The sequence below is a fragment of the Pyrus communis genome, chromosome 5 (genome assembly GCF_041283825.1).
Source record: "Pyrus communis isolate YQ-2024b chromosome 5, ASM4128382v1, whole genome shotgun sequence".
Taxonomy (NCBI): domain Eukaryota; kingdom Viridiplantae; phylum Streptophyta; class Magnoliopsida; order Rosales; family Rosaceae; genus Pyrus; species Pyrus communis.
This window is the reverse complement of record NC_142569.1, coordinates 14,928,775-14,950,107: the sequence shown is the minus strand read 5'-3', so window position 1 is coordinate 14,950,107 and position 21,333 is coordinate 14,928,775. Positions and strand designations below refer to the sequence as shown.

Genomic DNA, 21,333 nt, shown 5'->3' with positions numbered 1-21,333 from the left:
GGAGATCGAACCCCATTGCTTTGGTGGGATTTCAGCATCAATAATATCGATAACTGAAATTGTGAGGAGGAATAATCATCTAAGGAGGAACAAAGAGGGGAAACATAAAACACTTACAACACACTTTATTTACTTATTCTACCATTCCAAAACTCCATAAAGTCAGTAGGGTTTATAACTACTTGATTACACGACACTATCCGTCAACCGCGATGGAACTTAACTTAAGCTGTCTAAAGCTAATTACACCTTCTTCTTAGATACTTGGGGGTTCCCGAGTCTGAACCATTAGGCTGCACAAGAGACGCATGCGCAGCCCGCGCCACATGTGCATTTGGCCTTGCCAGCCGTGGCTGCGCTCTTGGCGCAAGTGCATGGGTTGCAGCTGCAGTGCTCGCCACAGGAGCATGTCATGTGGTCGCCCCCGCTCGTGGGGTCGGAGGTGGTTGCGCACCTGGAAATACATATAAGTACGTAACAAAGAGTTAGATGCGTCAAATTGCAAATCATAATCATCAGATCGATGAAATTATTTCGAAAACTATGGCAGAACATTTTGTTTAATTCCAAATGGAATCTAAAAACATAGTATATCTCAATTGATGTGGAATCTGCTAACCAAATACGATATTTTCATAACCAAATATAATATCCAAAAGTCTGGTAATTTAACATACCAACTATCTGAAGGTCTTACAACATATCAGATATGCAATTTCTTAAGCAGTTACTTACTTGCAAGAGGAGCCACCGGGGCACGGATTAGGGCAGCCGCACCGGTCGTTGCAGCTGGCCTTGAGACCTCCCGCTGTGGTTGTATCTGCCATTGTTGCTTCTTGCTGTGAGATGTACTGAGAGAGCTAGCGGCTGCTAGAACTAACTGCTTCCTTTTATACTGCTTGGAAGAAGGGACATGTGTGATGCATGCCGTATTCGTTCGCACAGATAATAGATATCCTGGTGATTCGAGACTGTGGAGGTGGCAATATTTTTCCATGCATGTATTGTAGTTGCACCACGTACACAAAACATTCAACATCCTTCTAGAGATTGGGATTTTATTGAAAAAGTGAAGAGATAATTATCATTTAAATTCAGGGGAAAATATTGTTCCTGAAAATTCCAGGCTCGTATGCGTGCTTATCTCATGCTCGCTCGAAAGTCAAAAAGTGTTTTAACTCGAACTTTCTTTTCTTTAATTTGATAAATCTTTGGTATTTTTCATATTTATTTATTTTACAGTAATCTTCTACCATCTGAGTTTTTTATCTACGTAATGAAAGGAGTTATATATTTCTGTGCACTTGATAATCAATTGATAAAATTGATGGGTTAATTAACAATTATGAAAAATAAAAAAAATAAAATGCATGTATGGTGCAACAACTTGATGATCATAATTCATTAGGGAAATAATTCACCCTTTCCTTTTACTATTCTTGGAAATATTTCTAAAATTATTGTTATATTTCACAAATTTGTAGGAGAAATAGGTTTTACATTCAAAATATAGATGAGGTATTTACTTTTAATATCACCGAGACTTTTTTTGTTAAAATCTTACACCTAATTATTGATGGTTAAGTTGACTATAATATCTATAATGTTGTTGATGAACCATATTTAGCATAAAAAGTTTATCAAAACTTAAGCATACCTTCTCTAAAAAATAACTTGCATGCAATAGTAATATGTTTATTTTTCTCATCACATGATCATCAAAAGATTTAGCGTTTGAAAAGGTCATATAAAATTGAGCAAGGAAAAGAATACAGGGTCCCATGGAGGGGCCGCTTAAGAATGTTTTTATGTGAATTTCATTGATTACACCAGCAGACAGCAGAAATTAAGCTCCACCATCTTTTTAGCTAGATTGAATTAAGCGTCTCTCTGCTGGGACCTTTGCTTTTGGGGGGCGGGGGAGAGTGGACTCTCTGGTGGGGTGCGAGCGTTAGATATTTCACAAATATCATTGACAAAACAGTGAGAAAAGAAAAAAAAATCATTACATAATCGATATTTGAGGTAGTTCACATGCGCAACATCGAACTATTTACTGCGACAAAAGTTGGACCCAACTTTTAAGTGACAATCATTCAAGGGGTTGTAAAATATGAACAAATTTAAGTATAAATTATCATAAACTAAAAAATTTGATATCGTAAGTTGCTTATGCATTTGTTCACAAGATCTGATCGTTTGATATATTATGAGCTAATATGTAAGATGAATAGGAAATTTTCATGCACGCATGGGCAATGAGAAGACAAAAACACATAATTTCTAACTCGCTTTCTAGCCAAAATGATCTATTAGATAAAAACATTTTGTTGAGAGATTACAAACTTCGACCCTTTGAAAATCATGTCCCAAATGTATTTGAACCATGATCTGAGTGACTCTATTTGATCCCCAAGGGAAATTCATGATCCCAATACCATAATTAGCATTCAAAAATGGTGGTGCTATTCACACACCAACTTTTACCTCTCACATATTTCTCTCAATTTTCGACCGTCGGATCGAAAGAATTGAAGAAGATCAATGAACAAAAATTAACAAAAGTACGTTAAAAGTAAAAAAGGTGTGTGAATAGCACTCTACTTAAAAAATTGGACCTCGAATGAACAAACCACAAACATTTCCAGGAATATTCATAAATTTCAGCATGAAATCAACTGGAGCAAATAATTAAGCAGCAACTCTGACATGTCAAATATAATAAGATAATAAAAAATCAGATTTATCTTATCATGTGTATCAGCTTGCAACTCTAGGAAAACAAAGTTTTAAAGAAGTGCATTTTATTTTTACCCGATCTTTTTATCACTTACCCATCTTTAATAATTTTCGTTTATTAATTATTTTTAATTCATTTAAGTTAATGATTAAAATTTAAAAAAATATGTAAAAATTAAAAACGTACGCGTAGATAGCACATCCTCAAATTTTATTGTCAGTGGAAAGGGTAAAAAAGAGTCAATGGTTTACCACCGCCATCCGCAGCAGAGTTTGGTTTTGGACTTTTTGGACCCACCGTGGTCATATTTTGGTATAATTAAATCTAAATCTTTCTTTATTTTTTATTTTGCAAGCAGCCACTCCAAAGAGACTTAGTAAAATTGCAAGGCCCAAGGCCCTCTTTTGTATATAATAATAAATGTGTACTTTTGTGTGGTCCCCAATATTAGCTGTAGATCACAAATGTGCCATTAAAGTCGGGATTTTGGGTCATGGGTGTGGCCTATTGTCCAAGTTTCCACCAAGTACCGCACAATTTGACTACAAAATGCCTAAATATGCCAATATCCGTTCATTCAATAATACTCGAAGATAAGTAAGAACATTTAAAATTTAAGAACTTTAACGAAAAGCTATCGGTACTGTTTATTTTAACGAAAAATCATATTTTTACACTAAAAGGTCAATCTTGTCACTATTCACTTTACCGTTTATTTTATCATTATCGTTAAAACTCAAAGTTTTCAAATCATTTTCATTAGTTTTCCTTTAAAATTTTTCATGTTTGAATTATAGAATTTTGTGCTGATGATTAGAAACATTCATATTATGAATCATTCTGTAATATCGTATTTATTAAAAATAAATTAAAACTCAGGTGGTTTAGTTAATTTATCGTAACTAATACATAAATAGTTAGTAATGTTTTTACCATTTCCGTTTATTTGTTTTTATACAGCTAGATGACCAAACGACCTTAGTTTTAAATGAGTATATACAGAGACGATCTTTATAGCATGATTTATAATATGAACGGTTTTGATCATAAATACGAAGTTATATGGCGGTCTCCTTTCCAAAATCTTTAAAAAATAAAAACCTTTTGGTTAAAATAAAGTTTTGGCAATGGCGAGGTTGCAGAATCAAACATTGCTTGGCTCTTGCACGACGCACTTCTCTTAACCTGCAAATTACGGTTGGAAATGCATACATGTTAAATTATAATAAATTAATTAACAATAATAAATAGGCCCAAGAGATTCAAGATCTTTTAAGTCATTAGGACCGTTGGACATGCCACATGGATAATATATGCTATGGTTGAGAATTTCATTTAAAACTAATTGCATATAAAGTTGTATGTTGGAAATCTGACGTAACAAGTATATTCAGTGATTTTACTTCTGATCGTACCAAGTCCTCTTGTGGCATGTGATCAAGCTAACATTTGATGGACCAGACTCTGAATTTTTATCGCATTGTGTAGGGATAGATGTGCTCGTGAGGTTGAATTTCCCTTCCCGCACTTTAGATAAAGGGCATGTTTACTTAATAGAATTGGGAAAATGAAGGCATTAGAGAACTAAAGATACGAGAAGTAAGAAAAAAAAAATCAGATCAATTAGTCTTCCTTGATTGATATGATTTTTTATTTTTAGGTATTTGATTATGGATTTCAAGGGAACTTGTCCGCTTTTTTATGTGGAAGTAAATATAGTAGAAAGTTAAAAAGTGAAATGATTCCCTTACGTATATTTTAGTAAACGCAAAGAACTCAAGAATCAAAATAATTTCTATTTATTTCGTGGAAGTAAACATGCCCAATTTAAGCTTAACAAAGATCAATTTTCAATATGAAAGTTGATATACAGTCAACATAAATAACTCCTTTCATGCATGAAGCGAAGCATTTTGTTTAAAGAGTGAAGGGAAAGAGCATCAAATCACATTACCAAAATGATTGTAAGGTAGGCGGCGATGGTGATTAGTTGCATAATACAAGATTACGTCCACTCCATGACAAACAATTAAGATTATGAAATCAAACTTTTGAACTTATGTTCAACAAATACTTTATGATTATTTAATCTTAATTTTATTTTTAAATTTTTTCTTTAATTTTGTATTGAGTAAAAACACAAGAACCCACTTCAAATGATGACCTGAAATTCCAATAGTAGCGTGAAATATGATATTTTTGGCTCTCCAAGTTATGTTCAAAGCATGACGATGATGACGACTGTGAAATATGACATTTTTGACTCTCTAACTTCTGTGTATCAAAATTTAAGTAAAATACTTAAATAAATGCTACACTTTATTCACTTTCACAAGCTTCTAAATTCGACAGCTAAATAGTGAATTCCACAGTTCAAAATACCTACCTCTTTGTCCAAGTTGTTAGTGATGATAATGACATTGGCATCCACTTTTATCCATTTTTATAAAACCCAAAAATACGTATCAGCATATTTTATAATATGTGAATTTTTAACTTTGCGTGAAAGTACCAGTCCCTTAGTACTAATCTAGTGATATTCATCTTCACTTATGAGTGAAAAGTTTTATGTTTGATTCTCGTCAACAATGAATTTGAACTACATTATTGCTAACTTATTATGAGGCTAAAACTCATCCATTTACTTGAGGTTGATAATATTGTTTGTAAAAAAAAAAAAATTGAACAAAACTGCCAATGCAAACTTTACCAAAAAATTGCCAATGCAAATTTCCTTCAAATGGAGAAAAAAGAAATAAACATATGAACATGTAGTATAAAAATTGATATCTAAATAACCTAACTAAAACCCACCAAAATAAAAAAGAAAAATCAAGAAAATTACTATAAGCTCAAGCAGAGCTTACTTTATCCTCCTCCGCCGCCACCGGCGCAGCTACCACCACCGCCACCCAGATACTCTCTGCCTCCAACTATCCCTCCTATAACAAAATAATACAAATTTCTATCATTTTTCTTTTAAATTTAATCTAGTCCAAAGCATTAGGCCCAGCGCAGGCCTTCAAAACAGGGCTCCAAATCCACTGCAACAAAAACTTCCTCCCTTTGCTTCCGTTCACATTGAACGTCCTCCCTTCCCTGTCCCTCATCACCTGCCCAATGTACCCGCCCCCGCCACCGCTCCCGTACAACCCTTCGCACAAGTCCCCAATCTCCGTCGGCGCCGTCGGATCCTCCCCAGCGTACCACGCATTCACCAGCGGGTTGGACGCAAGCTCAGCGAGCTCGTGCCCAATCACGCTGATCATCCCGTCCACGCCCACGTCCCTGTTGGGTGGGGACAGCGCCCCGGGCCCGCCGCCACCCATGTACCGGGGGATAGCGAACGGGTAGGCGCAGACTTCCGGGCACTGCTTGCCAGAGTTTCCGATCCAGGCGTATGGCAGAGTGTGGCCCACCATGGAGGGAAAGGTGAAATAATGGAACCCACAAACGGCTCGACAGAAGTCCTGAACGGTGACGTCCTCGGAAGTGAGGATTAGGTAGACGCCGTGCTTGTGATCGACTGGGAAGGGGGCGGATCGGACGGCGGAGGCGATGACCTGCTGGACGGAGAGGCGGGTAAGGTGATTCCCGTGGGAGTACTTCATGTCGGAGTACTGGCCGGCGACGACGACGGAGCGTGAGACGTTGGCGCCGGTCTGGTCGGTGTACAGGGAGACAGTGCGCCACCACTCGGCGACGGAGGGGGATGCGGAGGGAGCGGCGGAGATGGAGTGGATGAAGTCGGTGATGAGGAGCTTTTGGGGCGGGGCCCACTTGCCGTACCAGATGAGGTAGATGTTGATGGGGGAGGAGGAAAGGACGGGGCCCATGTGGTAGCGGAGGTCGACGAGGTTGGAGGAGCCCTCGAATTTCTTATTGGAAGAGAGGGTGCGGGGAGGGAGCTTGGGGTTGAAGAGCTCGTGGGTGTTTAGGGTTTGGACAGAGGGAGTGGCTGCGGCATTGGCGCGGGAGAAGATTGTGGCGATCGTGAGCAGGAGGAGGCGGAGGAGGAGGGAGGCGAGATTAGAGAGCGGCATTGTTGGGGGGTGGAGGACAATTGGAGAGAGGGGGAGGCAGGAGAGGGGTTATATAAAGGTAGGAATGGGAATTGGGAGGGAAATAGGCTGGAGACAGCTGCAATGTGTGGGCACAGAAGAGAGAGAGAGAGAGAGAGAGAGAGAGAGAGTGCTGTGAGTGAGAGTGGGTGTGTCACTGTCTCTCTATCTTGTGTTTGTTCTGGAAAACCGGGAATCGGTTTTTTGAGCGATGAGTTTTTTTTCCTCTTTTTTAAATTTGGACACGAAAAGATGTGAGTTAGTTTGACTGACAACACTAGTGTGTAATTTATTGCATTCAAGTTTGAATTTTTGTTTCAAATGAACAAGTTTTCATTTTTATGGTAGAATTTTCGACATCACAAATTAGAGTAATTTGAGAGATATATATATATATATATATACACACAAAAAAATTACAATTTCACTTGATTTAGTTAGTTGACTACTATGAAGCACGGATTCAAGAGCTTGTATTTCAAAAATTGTTAAAAACAAGAATCATTTTTTTGACTGGCCTTTTTCATTGAATCGTTATAAGGAGCTTGTAGCTTAGATCTATGCCAAGGTTTAAGATGAAAAGCAAAAATGGAGAACCAAAGCGGTGAATTTGGCTTCGTCAAAAACAAAGAACTCTGATTTGGAAACGACATGAATATGTCAATTGAAAACATTAAAGTATCTTAATAATAATAAGTGTTCCAAATTGTCCTAGTACTATTAGGAGTCTTATTATTTAGTATTTTTCTATTAATAATTTTATTTTTTATTTTGATAGATAAAGAAAAGAAAAAAAGAAATGATGTTAAATAAAACGTTACAGTGTCGACTTTATCTTCTCCCTCGCCCTAAGCCTTGAACAAAAAACGACTTCTCCTTTTCAAGATTGCAGCCGCTCCGAGCCAATTTCAAGATGAATTTCTTGCGAACCCAAAAGAATTTGGCCGCTGGAGCGCAATTCGTCACCAACTCGAAAAAATTGACATGCAAAGTTAAAAAAATGTCATAAATTCGGACCTGGATCCTCTCCAAGACAAACCCTCGTGATCCTGCTGAGCGAGAAACACGGACCGTTGGATTTCGATTCAACGACTACAAACAGGAGGTCCCTTTTAAATTTATAATAATTGTAGCCGTTGGATCGAAATTCAATGGTCTGTGTTTCTCGCTCAACAGGATCCCGAGGGTTTGCCTCAAAGAGGATCCAGGTCCCATAAATTCATGGTATTAAATTTTATTTTGATCTATGATAATGTAATAAAAAAAATTAACATTTTAGGCTTTTAAATATAAATTACATATTGGTGCGGAAAACATCATGCATGTGTACCATGGTGGGGATTTGGTTCCCACTGACTCCACTTTGCTTGACAACTAACTGTATAGCTGAATAACGTTATCGTTCTACTAATATATATAAACTACATTAACATAATTGAATCATAATCCTTTTAGACCTAAATTTTTTACTCAAGACCTAGTTAGAGTTGTTAATAATGCTATAACAAAATTCAAAGTACTGTAACACCACGAAATTTGTTCCATAATTAAGGGATTAGAGACCACAAATATAATTTTGGCAAAGAAATTGCTAAACCCTCAAAGATTTTTGAATAAAAAATTTAGCACTCGTTTGTCTCTTATCGTTGTCTTGGCTCATTTTCTAAGCTTTGTCTATTATTTAGGAGAAAGAAACACATGGTCAATAGGCATGGTGCTCCCAAACATTCGTTATCAAAGGGGATGGGAGGTGATAAAAAGGTAAGATGCGTGCCTTTTTCTTTTTTGGCAGTGAAGAAATTTTTTTTAGGATTTATTTCAAAAATTAAAATGTTCACTGATAAATACAAAAATATATTGAACTAAATGAACCGAGGAATATTGTAGGTTGCGTAGACGATTGGAGTAGTCTGTTATCTATCTTCCACCTAAGTTTGATTTCTCTTTTATGTTAATTATAGTAATTAGAATATCAAACTGTAAAAGGAAAAAAAATAACGCTTTACAGTTTGCTACCATTTTCTACTTGGAAAGGAATCGAATGAACAGAGGAGGCTACACGAGCATCTTGATTTTACTCTAGAACCAAAAAAAAAAAAAAAAAAAAAGCTTATTTTTAAACTAAAATAAAACATGTTAGAATTTGTTATGACTACGACGGAGATATATGTCACATCCCGGCTCGGGCCCCCATCATATTTCGGACTCGACTCCACCGTAGCACGATATTGTCCACTTTGGACCCCGACCACGCCCTCTCGATTTTGTTTTTGGGAACTCAAGCGAGCATAACTTCTCAGTGGGTCACCCATCATGAGAGTGCTCTCGCGCTACTCACTTAACTTCAGAGTTCCCATGGAACCCGAAGCCAGTGAGCTCCTAAAAGGCCTCGTGCTAGGTAGAGATGGGAATATACATATAAGGCTTACATGATCCACTCCCCTGGGCGATGTGAAATGTTACGTATATCTCCTAAAAGTTTGGGGCAATATTTATTAGGGGTTTTTAAATTTTAATCCTTTAAGAAGATTAAAATTTAATAAAAACTTTGTGTTAGATTGGATATTGATTTTAGTCCCTTAATGTGTACTTAATTCAAATTCGTATTATATTTTTGTTTTAATATTTCATAGATATCTTATTTAATGTCATTACATTAAATTTTAAATTTATTATTATACACATTTTAATTCATTAATTTTATTTAACTTCTTCTAATTAGTATACCTAAACGTCTGTATCATAATATATGACACACCCCGACCGAGATCAGGGCGTGCTGGCCGCCACGCGGAGGTGACGTAGCCATGTGCACGTGCGGAAGCTAATAAAATAGTGATATAAAAAGTACGAATAATTAAAAACCAGCATACAAAGTATTAAAACAAGTGCTAGCGTAAGTGAGACGCTAAGTTCAGAGCAATAAGTCTACAGCAGTCCAAAAGAAAATGATGCGACAACAGTACACCCGAAGGTGACCCTACGCTGGTGAGTGTCTGTCAGAAATGCCGGGAAAGCCCTCTGGGAAACCACCGAACCTGCTAGACTACTAGAACCTGGAGGGGCGCAAAATAAAAGCGTGAGTGGGCAAAAACAAAGCTTTTCTAAAACCATTTAGTAAAATACATTCTAACCCCTCGCCGTAAAACCTGTATACTTCCCAGAAAATAAACATATGTACGTATGTAAATAGATATGCCAATCATGCTCAAGAACATGCCATGTCAAAACCTCAGAATGAAATGCAAGTGCTCAGGTATAAATCGTAACAATAACATATAATCTGGCAGCCGGAGTCACCTAACGTGACCTGTACGGCTGCATATAGAGCTCAAATCTCAAACTCAATAACTGAACCTGCCCACGAGTCGGAACCACCTAAAGTGGTCTGTACGACAGGCCTGGGTGTAACATATATATACGCTCAAGTGCTACGATCACGTGAAGGCTGTGTGAATAATCGCGGGTCACCTACGAGTCGGAACCACCTAAAGTGGTCTATACGACAGGACTGTGCACCTAACTTGGATCCAAGCTGAGCGTGTGGTGCGGGAGGTGAACATCACGTGAAGGACTGTGCCCTACTCTGGGCGGGAGCACTAACACCGGGGGTGCAGGTTATGAGCTCTCTAAGTATCTCAAACCACTACTGAACGTAAATATAAATAACACTTACCTGGCACTTACCTGTGCGTTCACAGCACCCAAACATGCATATGTTTATATATATGCAACTATTAACATAACCAACGATGTATGAATAACAATAATGTAATGCATGGCATATAACTAATAAGCATTTAAATCAATTTCTGGGAAAAATATAGTATATAGGTATATACGGAAAACCAAAAGCCCACTCACTGGTAAGTGGAAGGGTCGTAGCCCCCCTGTCTCGAGTGACCACGCTCGTCCTCGGGATACGTATCACCTATATGCGAAACAACTATAAAAACGTTAATTTTAAAGTACATAACCAACTTCTCGTAATAACTTCTCATACATTGATCAAATTGGACAAATGAATATACCAACGTGCTCTACACAACCTCAGGATCACACCCAAATTTTTAGAAAAAATTTTCACCGCCGCACGCGCCCCCACGCGCCGGCCACGAGCAGGCACGTGCCTGGCACGCTGACGGCGTCAACTGACGCCGTAAGGAATATTCCGTTAGTTCTAACGGATTCCGTTAACGGCATCAGGAATATTTCGTCTCCTTCTCCGGCGTCGGCGCCGGCGTCGGAAAACTGGAAAAACTTCTAACTTTGATATCTCGTCCATTTTTCAACCAAATTCCATAATTTTTGCACCAAAATGAAGCTTAGACCTAGGAGAACATAAATATACCACTTTTAGGAATTAAAAACCACGAGATCTCACCTGTCACCAAACTCCAAATCCGGCCAACTTCGAACACGGCGATCCCGACGTCCAATTTCTTCAAACGAACTACTCCGAGACTCCTTGGGACCTCACCAAGCTACCTACGAGCTTCATTTTCCTTAAAACGTGAGAAATTACGCTTGCATGAATAGTACCCCAAAACTGACTTCGTGAAATCGACGTGAAAACGGTGATAACCTTACTTGAAAATGGTACGACTGGACTCCTCCCAGCCTCACGAGCTCGACTATGGTCTTGGTTCCCTCGATCTGTAAAGGTTTAAGGGATTTTGGGTGTGTGTCCGTATGTTTTCAAGGGAAATGGGAGGAGAGGGGACTCGGGAGAGAGAGACAGGGAAAGGGACAGAGGGTTAGGGAGAGTGACAGTGTGTGTGTGTGGCCCAACACATGCCAACATCACACAAAACAACCAATAACGTAAAGAGAACGAACTAGGGGTAAAAGTGTCTTTTCACACGTACGTTTTGATATCTTCGGGACGGGATGTCACAATATATTTTACTAATTTAGTGTACGAAAATGTCCGTACCTAAATATATTTTAGTGAATTAATGGCACATAAGAAAATATGCAAAAACATAAGTGTACCGAAAATTATGTACCTAACTATATGATACTAAACTAGTGTACCAAAATGCCGGTACCTAAATATATTATACTAAACTAGTGTACCTAAATGTCCGTACCTAAACATATTATACTAACTCAGTGTATTGAAATGTTCATACCTAAATATATTGTAATGAATTAGTGGCACATAAAAAAATATACAGAAACATAAGTGTATCGAAAAATCTCTACGACAATATTTTCTTATATAAGATACTCACCATAATGAGAATTAAAATTTATAATATTTTCATAAAATGTAATTTATGAACACCATAAAATTATAAATAAAAAAAAAGACATTGAATACATATGTTGGCATTAAATAGAGTTTAAGGACTAAAATCAATTTTTAGTCTTGTATAAGCACTTTTCTAAAATTCATCTTATTTAGGAATTAAAATCTAATTTTCTATATTTATTATTGCCATTTTCTTTTTGAATAAATTATATTATCTACATTAAGGGAGACGAGTGGGCTTAGCATCACAATACGCTAGCAATAATGTGGTTCAAATTCATTTTTGATGAGAATAGAATTTAAGATTTCTCACTTATAAGTGAAAAAATATCATTACAGCGTAGTGCTAATCGACTATTATTTAAAAATATTAGTAACTCTTATTTAATTAAACAAAATGACAGTGAATATTGAGTTGTCTAAGGGCTGGTTTGGTATTGATGTGCTTTGAAAAAAAACTGCTTTCAGTTATGTTGTGAGAATAAGCAGCTGTAAAATAAAGCAGCAGAGTGTTTGATAAACTTTTTTGTAAAAGTGTTTTTGAAAAAAAAAAAAAAAAACAGTATTATAATGACACACCCCGATCGAGATCAGGGCATGCTGGTCGTCACGTGGAAGTGACGTAACCATGTGCACAGTGCGGAAGCTAATAAAATAATAATATAAATAGTACGAATAAATAAAAACTAGCTTTACACAAAGTAATAACAACAAGTGCAAACATAAGTGCGACGCTAGGTTTATAGTATAAAAGCCTAAAGCAGTCCAGAAGAAAACGACATAACAAAAGTACACTTGAAGGTGGTCCTACACTGGTGATCGTCTGTCAGATATGCCGGGGAAATCCTCAGGGAAACCACCAAACGTGCTAGCCAACTAGAACCTGTATGGGCGCAAAACAAAGGCGTGAGTGGGCAAAACAAAGCTTTTCGAAAACCATTTAATAAATAAGTTCTAACCCCTCGCGCATAAAACCTGTATACTTCCCAGAAAATAGAATATATATATATACATATAAGTCATGCTCAAGAATATGCTATGCCAAAACCTCAAAGTAAAATGCAAGTGCTCAGGTAATAACGCATCAATATCATATAATCTGTCAGCCAGAGTCACCTAACGCGACCTGTACGACTGAATCTAGAGCTCAAATCTCAATCTCACTAACTAGACCTGCACACGAGTCGGAACCACCTAAAGTGGTATGTACGACAGGCCTGGGTGTAACATATATATACGCTCAAGTGCTACGATCACGTGAAGGCTGTGCGAATAATCGCGGGTCACCTACAAGTCGGAACCACCTAGAGTGGTCTATACGACAGGAATGTGATCACGTGAAGGCTGTGCGAATAATCGCGGGTCACCTACGAGTCGGAACCACCTAGAGTGGTCTATACGAAAGGATTGTGCACCTAACTTGGATCCAAGCTGAGCGTGTGGTGCGGGAGGTGAACATCACGTGAATGACTGTGCCCAACTATGGGCGGGAGCACTAACACCGGGGGTGCAGGTTATGAGCTCTCTACGCATCTCAAATCACTACTGAATGTAAACATAAATCACAACTCACCTGGCACTTACCTGTGCGTCCGCAGCACCAAACATACATATATATCAACCATTAACAATGCATAAACAACGGCAAAACTATAGGCATGGCATATAAACGAATAAACGTTCTAAATCAATTTCTGGGAAAAGTATAAGTATATAGGTATATACGGAAAACCAAAAGCCCACTCACTGGTAAGTGGAAGGGTCATAACCCCCTGCCGTGAGTGACCACGCTCGTCCTCGGGATAGGATTCACCTATATGCGAAACAACTATAAAAACGTTAATTTTAAAGCACATAACCAAACTCAAGAAATAACTTCTCATACAATGCTCAAATGGGGTGTATGAATACACCAACGTGATCTACTCAACCTCAGGATCATCCCCATATTTTTAGAAAAAAATTTCACCGCCGCACGCGCCGGCCACGCGCAGGCACGTGTCTGGCACGCTGACGGCGTCAGTTAACGCCGTCAGGAATATTCCATTAACTTTAACGGATTCCGTCAACGGCGTTAGGAACATTCCGTCCAAACTGATGGAATATTCCGTCGTCTTCTCTGGCGAGGCTCCGGCGCAGGAAAATCGGGAAAACTTCAAATCGTCTTATCTTCTTCGTTTTTCAACCAAATTTCACACAATTGGTACCAAAATGAAGCTTACAACGAGAGGAACAAAATCATACCACTTTCAAGTGCTAAAATCCACGAAATCTCACCTGGAAAATACCCCCAACTCCGGCCAACCTCGAAACTCGTGATCCCGACGTCCAAAACCTTCAAACGAACCACCCCGAGCCTCTTAAGGACCTCACCAAGCTTCCTACAAGCTTGAAATTCCCAAAAACATAAGAATTTACGTGTGCATGAACAGTATAAAAAATCAGGTATCCCGAGTTCGACGTGAAAACGAAGGTATCCTTACCTGAAATGGGTATGGTTAGACTCCAATGGACGTCACGAGCATGAATATGTACTTTGTTTCTTCGATCTGTGAAGATTTCATGGGTTTTGGGTGTGTGTCCGTACGTTTGGATGGAAAATGGGAAGGCAAATGGCACGAGACAAGGAAAGGGTGAATGTGTGTGTGTGTGTGAGGGAATGTGTGGTCCACCATCAGCCAACAACCAACCAAAAACAACCACACAACGTAAAGAAATCGCACTAAGGGAAAAATCGTCTTTTCACGCGTACGTTTTAAAATTTTCAGAACGGGCTGTCACATATAATGTTTGATAAACTTTTATGTAAAACAGATGTAAAAAAAAAACTGGTTTTTCAAAGTTGGGTTTTGCAGCTTTGTGTTTTTGGCTTTTTTTACCTAAAATTGTGAAAAAAAAAGCTGAAGATGAATGTTTATCAAACATAAAAAAAGTTCCCAGCTTTTTTTGATAGCCATTTTTTTTCAAAATCACCTCAGAACCAAATTAGGGCTAATTACAACACACAAAATGTGACATCCCACATCATCCAGGGGTGTGATCCTTATATGTATTCTCATCCTTACCTAGCACGAGGCCTTTTGGGAGCTCACTGGCTTCAGAGTTCATCAGAACTCCGAAGTTAAGCGAGAAGGGGGCTTGAGCAATCCCATGATGGGTGACCCACTGGGAAGTTGTTCGTGAGTTCCCAAAAATAAAACTGTGAGGGAATGGTAAGCCCAAAGCGGACAATATCGTGCTACGGTGGTGGAGCGGGCTATGGGAAGTGATCCGCCCCGGGCCGGGATGTGACAAATTGGTATCAGAGCCAATCCCTGGCCGGAAATGTGTTGACGAGGACGTCGGGCCCCTAAGGGGGGTGGATTGTGACATCTCACATCACCCAGGGGTGTGATCCTTATATATATTCTCATCCTTACCTAGCACGAGGCCTTTTGGGAGCTCACTCGCTTCAGAGTTCATCAGAACTCCGAAGTTAAACGAGAAGGGGGCTTGAGCAATCCCATGATGGGTGACCCACTGGGAAGTTGTTCGTGAGTTCCCAAAAATAAAACCGTGAGGGAATGGTAAGCCCAAAGCGGACAATATCGTGCTACGGTGGTGGAGCAGGCCATAGGAAGTGATCTGCCCCGGGCCAGGATGTGACAATTTGCTATCAGAGCCTAACCCTGGTCGTGATGTGCCGACGAGGACGTCGGGCCCCTAAGAGGGGTGGATTGTGACATCCCACATCGCCCAGGGAAGTGATCCTTAAATGTATATTCTCATCCCTACCTAGCACGAGCCCTTTTGGGAGCTCATTGGTTTCGGGTTCCGTAGGAACTCCGAAGTTAAGCGAGAAGGGGGTTAGAGCAATCCCATGATGGGTGACCCACTGGGAAGTTGCTCGTGAGTTCCCAAAAACAAAACCGTGAGGGAATGGTAAGCCCAAAGCGGACAATATCGTGCTACGGTGGTGGAGCGGGCCCGGGAAGTGATCCGCCCCGGGCCGGGATGTGACACAAAATATTTCAGTAAATTTTCCAAAAAGTATGAAAATTACATCCCAAGTTGACCCAAAATTATGTTCCTTGTTGTGATCAAAACGCAAGTTTTGTCATGGAATTGGAGACAGATCAGCTTAAAATTTATTAATTTTGACCTCTTTTCTGAAATAATTGGGAGGGCAAAAGGGCCTACAAAGTGACGCTTAGAAAATGCAAAGATCTACCTTTTAAATTGTTGAGTTTCTATAAATATCTACAGAACCTCTGAAAATATCTAGTGGAAAACTTCAAGTTTTCTGTAACTAGTGACTACTGCAGTTGCATTTAATGGGAGCGATCAACTATTTGTCCCAGTCCTTCATTATTTCTTTGATTATTATAAACTCAACATTTATTGGAACACAGGAGCAGAAGAGAAAGAGGAGTTGTGTTATTTTATGTTTATATGAACATATGTTAAGACAGTGATATCCTAAACTAATTATACGACGTTAAATTTGGTCATGATATGTTTGAGCACTATCAAAAAAACTTAGCCGTCCCACTTTTTGAAGTTTGATTTTTATGACATTTATACCTTTGGAAAAAAAATTTATGACCTTATCTATGAAAAAGAGTTCAACGTTCACCATTTTTCCTCTATCCTTTTAAATCCTATTATTATCGTGTATAATCTTCAATTAACCTAGGAGTTGTATTAATCTTTAACCTTGTATTTAGGATTGATTCGATTGACAATTCTTTGACACAAGCTTGTTACATTAACCAATAATTAACTTGTGAAGAATTACTAATTTTTATAGCTTATTGTTTGCGATGATAATATTAGGATGAATTATCTTAGATTGTCCAACATTAGCAAATTCTATTTTATAAATCCGTGTTAGCTTCGTACCGTGTTTTGTCAAAATTTATCATCCTCCAACACCAACGGTTCAACACGATCGTGTTGTGTCTCATTGCGATGAGGATTGAGGATGATGAAAATTGAAAGAGCTCTGGCACCCCTTCATCAAATTTCACTTTTATCGTAATGTTCTCGTTGCTTTCTGCATGCCTGGCCACATACTCAACTTTAAGAATAATGTTAGGGAGATCAATTTTTAAAATTAAATATACAAATAATCTGATGTATCACTAATAAAATAAGCATATTAATAAATACTTAAAGGGACACTTTGGATGCGGTCTCTATGTGACAGCCCGTTTCGAAAATTTTAAAACATACGTGTGAAAAGACGATTTTGCCCCTAGTGTGATTTTCGTTGTGTGGTTGTTTTTGGGTTTTTGTTGGCATGTTTTGGGCCACACACACACTCTCCCACACCCCACACCCTTTTCCCTTGCCCTGCACCCTGTCCCGAGCTCCCTTTCCCTCTCATTTCCATCCATTTCGTACGGACACACTTCAAAACCACCCAAATCTTCACAGATCGAAGAAACAAAGTACATATCCATGCTCGTGAGGTCCATTGGAGTCCAACCATACCAATTTCAGGAAGCTTGGTGAGGTCCTTAGGAGGCTCGGGGTGGTTCGTTTGAAGGTTTTGGGCGTCAGGATCACGAGTTTTGAGGTTGGTCGGAGTTGGGGGTATTTTCCAGGCGAGATTTCATGGATTTTAGCACTTGAAAGTGGTATGATCTTGTTCCTCTTGTTGTAAGCTTCAGTTTGGTACCAATTTTGTGAAATTTGGTTGAAAAATGAAGAAGATAGGACGATTTGAATTTTTCCCGATTTTCCGGCGCCGGTGACGGCATCGGAGCCTCGCCGGAGACGACGGATCGTAGCACTTGAGCGTGCTAGGCAAGTGCCTGCGCGTGGCTGGTGCGTGTGGGCGTGCCTTGGCCGGCACGCGGGGGCGCGTGCGACGGTGAAAAATTATTTTAAAAATATGGGGATGTTCCTGAGGTTGAGTAGATCACGTTGGTGTATTCATACACCCCATTTGAGCATTGTATGAGAAGTTATTTCTTAAGTTTGGTTATGTGCTTTAAAATTAACGTTTTTATAGTTGTTTCGTATATAGGTGAATCCTATCACAAGGACGAGCATGGTCACTCGAGGCAGGGGGGTTACGACCCTTCCACTTACCAGTGAGTGGGCTTTTGGTTTTCCGTATATACCTATATATTTATACTTTTCCCAGAAATTGATTTAGAACGTTTATTCGTTTATATGCCATGCCTATAGTTGCCGTTGTTTATGCATTGTTAATTGTGTGTGTCTATATATATATATGTATATGTATATATATGTATATGTATGTTTGGTGCTGCGGACGCACAGGTAAGTGCCAGGTGAGTTGTGATTTATGTTTACATTCAATAGTGATTTGAGATGCATAGAGAGCTCATAACCTGCACCCCCAGTGTTAGTGCTCCCGCCCAGAGTTGGGCACAGTCCTTCACGTGATGTTCACCTCCCGCACCATACGCTCAGCTTGGATCCAAGTTAGGTGCACAGTCCTGTCGTACAGACCACTTTAGGTGGTTCCGACTTGTAGGTGACCCGCGATTATTCGCACAGCCTTCACGTTATCGTAGCACTTGAGCGTATATATATGTTACACCCAGACCTGTCGTACATACCACTTTAGGTGGTTCCGACTTGTGTGCAGGTCTAGTTACTGAGATTGAGATTTGAGCTCTAGATTCAGCCGTACAGGTCACGTTAGGTGACTCCGGCTGACATATTATATGATATTGATGCGATATTACCTGAGCACTTGCATTTTACTTTGAGGTTTTGGCATAGCATATTCCTGAGCATGACTTATATATATATATATACTCTATTTTCTGGGAAGTATACAGGTTTTACGGCGAAGGGTTAGAACTTATTTATTAAATGGTTTTCGAAAAACTTTGTTTTTGCCCACTCACGCTTTTGTTTTGCGCCCCTCCAGGTTCTAATTGGCTAGCACGTTTGGTGGTTTCCCTGAGGATTTTCCCCAGCATATCTGACAGACGATCACCAGCGTAGGACCACCTTCGGGTGTACTTTTGTTGCGTCGTTTTCTCCTGGACTGCTTTAGACTTTATGCTCTGAACTTAGCGTCGCACTTACGCTTGCACTTGTTGTTATTATTTTATGTAAGACTAGTTTTTATTTATTCGTACTATTTACATTATTATTTTATTAGCTTCCGCACTGTGCACATGGTTACGTCACTTCCACGTGACGGCCAGCATGCCCTGATCTCGATCGGGGTGTGTTACCCTAACTATCAATGTTCTTTGACTAAAACTTTTGTGATTTTTAGTTTTTTATCGAAGTCCGTAACATTAATGTAATAATGTATTTCTATGTAGGTTATTTTATTGTTAAACTAAAAATAAAATTTGTAGTTATTTATAATAATGAGATTCTAGATAAAAACTCATAATTTATGGGATTAAAAATATTAAAGATAAATTATACTCTCCAATGTATTATGTGCATACATGGGTACGTTCATAAAAAACTAACCAAAATATGGGTGCATTTTTCAAAAACACAAAAAAGAAGAAGATATTAGGCTTAATAATTATTAAGCATTTCTTCTCTTAAACTTGACATGAATACATTCTTAAATCAACAAAATAGAATGTACCCATGTAAGTTTAAAAAATGGATTAGAGAAAATATTGAATGAATTTTATATGAAAAATGGATACGTTTTATATTAAAAAAGGGTACATTTTTCATATAACAAATTGGTATATTTAAGAATGGGTACATATCATTCTTTTACAAAAATTTAATGGGTACAAACTTATTCTGATTTTATTTTTTATATTTTGGAAATGTTTGAATTGAAATTAATTAGGAGTTTAATAAGGGTGTGAGTATTAAATGTCACATCCCCGCCCGGGCCCCCACCACATCTCAGACTCAACTCTACCGTAGCACGATATTATCAGTTTTGGGCCCCTACCACACCCTCACGGTTTTGTTTTTGGGAACTCACATGAGAACTTCCTAGTGGGTCACCTATCTTGGGAATGCTCTCGCCCCAAACTTGCTTAACTTCAGAGTTCCTACGGAACTTTAAGCCAGTGAGCTCCCAAAATGCCTCGTACTAGGTAAAGGTGGGAATATACATATAAGACTTAGATGATCCACTTCTCTGAGCGATGTAGGATGTTACAATCCACCCTCTTTAGGGGCCCGACGTCCTCGTTAGCACACTACGGCCAGGGTTAGGCTCTAATACCAAATTGTCAAATCCCGACCCGGGCCCCCACCATATCCCCGACTCGACTCCACCATAGCACGATATTGTCCTCTTTAGGCCCCGACCACGCCCTCACGGTTTTGTTTTTGGGAACTCACACAAGAACTTCCTAGTGGGTCACCCATCCTGAGAATGCTCTCGCCCTAAACTCACTGAACTTCGGAGTTCCTACGAAACTCGAAGCCAGTGAGCTCCCAAAAGACCTCGTGCTAGGTAAAGATGAGAATATACATATAAGTCTTAGATGATCCACTCCCCTGGACGATGTGGGATGTTACAGTAAAACTCTAAATCAATTACTAATTTTTATTATAAAAATTATGCAACTTACTTGTAATTCATTAATATATTAATGCTAGGGACTTTGATCAAAATCTAAAAACTAATAAGGTCTTAATCAATGAACATTAGAAACTAAGGACCGGATACAAATTTTTCTGTACTTAAATAATATTCTAATCATCAATAACTACGTCATATAATTTACAAAATATGATTTAAAAGATAATCTCCATAGCATTACCCCAACTTCATATGGTACAAAATGGAAATTTGGTGTTGTCTTTGTCTTTGATGCTCTCAAGAGAAATGCAGCCATGTGGCACACCAAAATGGACAGACATGGATCCTCTCCGGATCCAATTGTCTTAATTCTCGGGATCAATGAGTCCGGACTATTGAAATTTGATCCAACGGCTACAAACAGGGGCCCACTCTAAAAGTTATAATAACTTTAACCATTGGATCAAATTTCAATGGACCAGATTCATTGATCCCTAAAATTAGGACAATTGGATCCGGAGAGGATCCATGTCCAAAATGGACAACATGATGCTTAGGTGTCATTCTGTCATTTGTGCAGCCAAAAACAAAAGAATAAGACAAGGAAAGGGGGTCCGTCGAATCCCTTCCACCTGAGCCAATTGAGTAAAAAATTCGAACCTTTAAAATTTGATCCAACGGTTACAAACAGAGAGTCTCATTAAAAGTTATAATAATTTTAACCATTGAATCAAATTTCAAGGATTTGAATTTTTTCCTCAATTGGCTCAGACGAAAGGGATCCAGAGAA

At 38.8% G+C, this 21,333-nt stretch overlaps 2 protein-coding genes and 1 long non-coding RNA gene across 3 annotated transcripts; all 3 read right to left on the bottom strand.

Moving 5' to 3' along the window:
* Nucleotides 1-99: 99 nt before the first annotated feature.
* LOC137726214 (metallothionein-like protein 4B) lies at nt 100-914 on the bottom strand. The gene is made up of 2 exons (XM_068465100.2): nt 736-914; nt 100-454 (listed from the first exon to the last, which is right to left on the bottom strand). Exons 1-2 carry the CDS (start codon nt 825-827, stop codon nt 289-291), a joined length of 258 nt encoding a protein of 85 aa, XP_068321201.1. The 5' UTR covers nt 828-914; the 3' UTR covers nt 100-288.
* A 4,531-nt stretch (nt 915-5,445) lies between these two features.
* LOC137725404 (protein EXORDIUM-like 5) lies at nt 5,446-7,136 on the bottom strand. Its single transcript, XM_068464070.2, has one exon. The coding sequence runs from the start codon at nt 6,781-6,783 to the stop codon at nt 5,731-5,733; it is 1,053 nt and encodes a 350-aa protein (XP_068320171.1). The 5' UTR covers nt 6,784-7,136; the 3' UTR covers nt 5,446-5,730.
* Nucleotides 7,137-9,619: 2,483 nt separating this feature from the next.
* On the bottom strand, nt 9,620-11,317 carry LOC148696854 (uncharacterized). The gene is made up of 3 exons (XR_015962169.1): nt 11,186-11,317; nt 10,666-10,732; nt 9,620-9,857 (listed from the first exon to the last, which is right to left on the bottom strand). It is a non-coding gene; the product is annotated as an uncharacterized LOC148696854 (long non-coding RNA).
* Nucleotides 11,318-21,333: the final 10,016 nt, after the last annotated feature.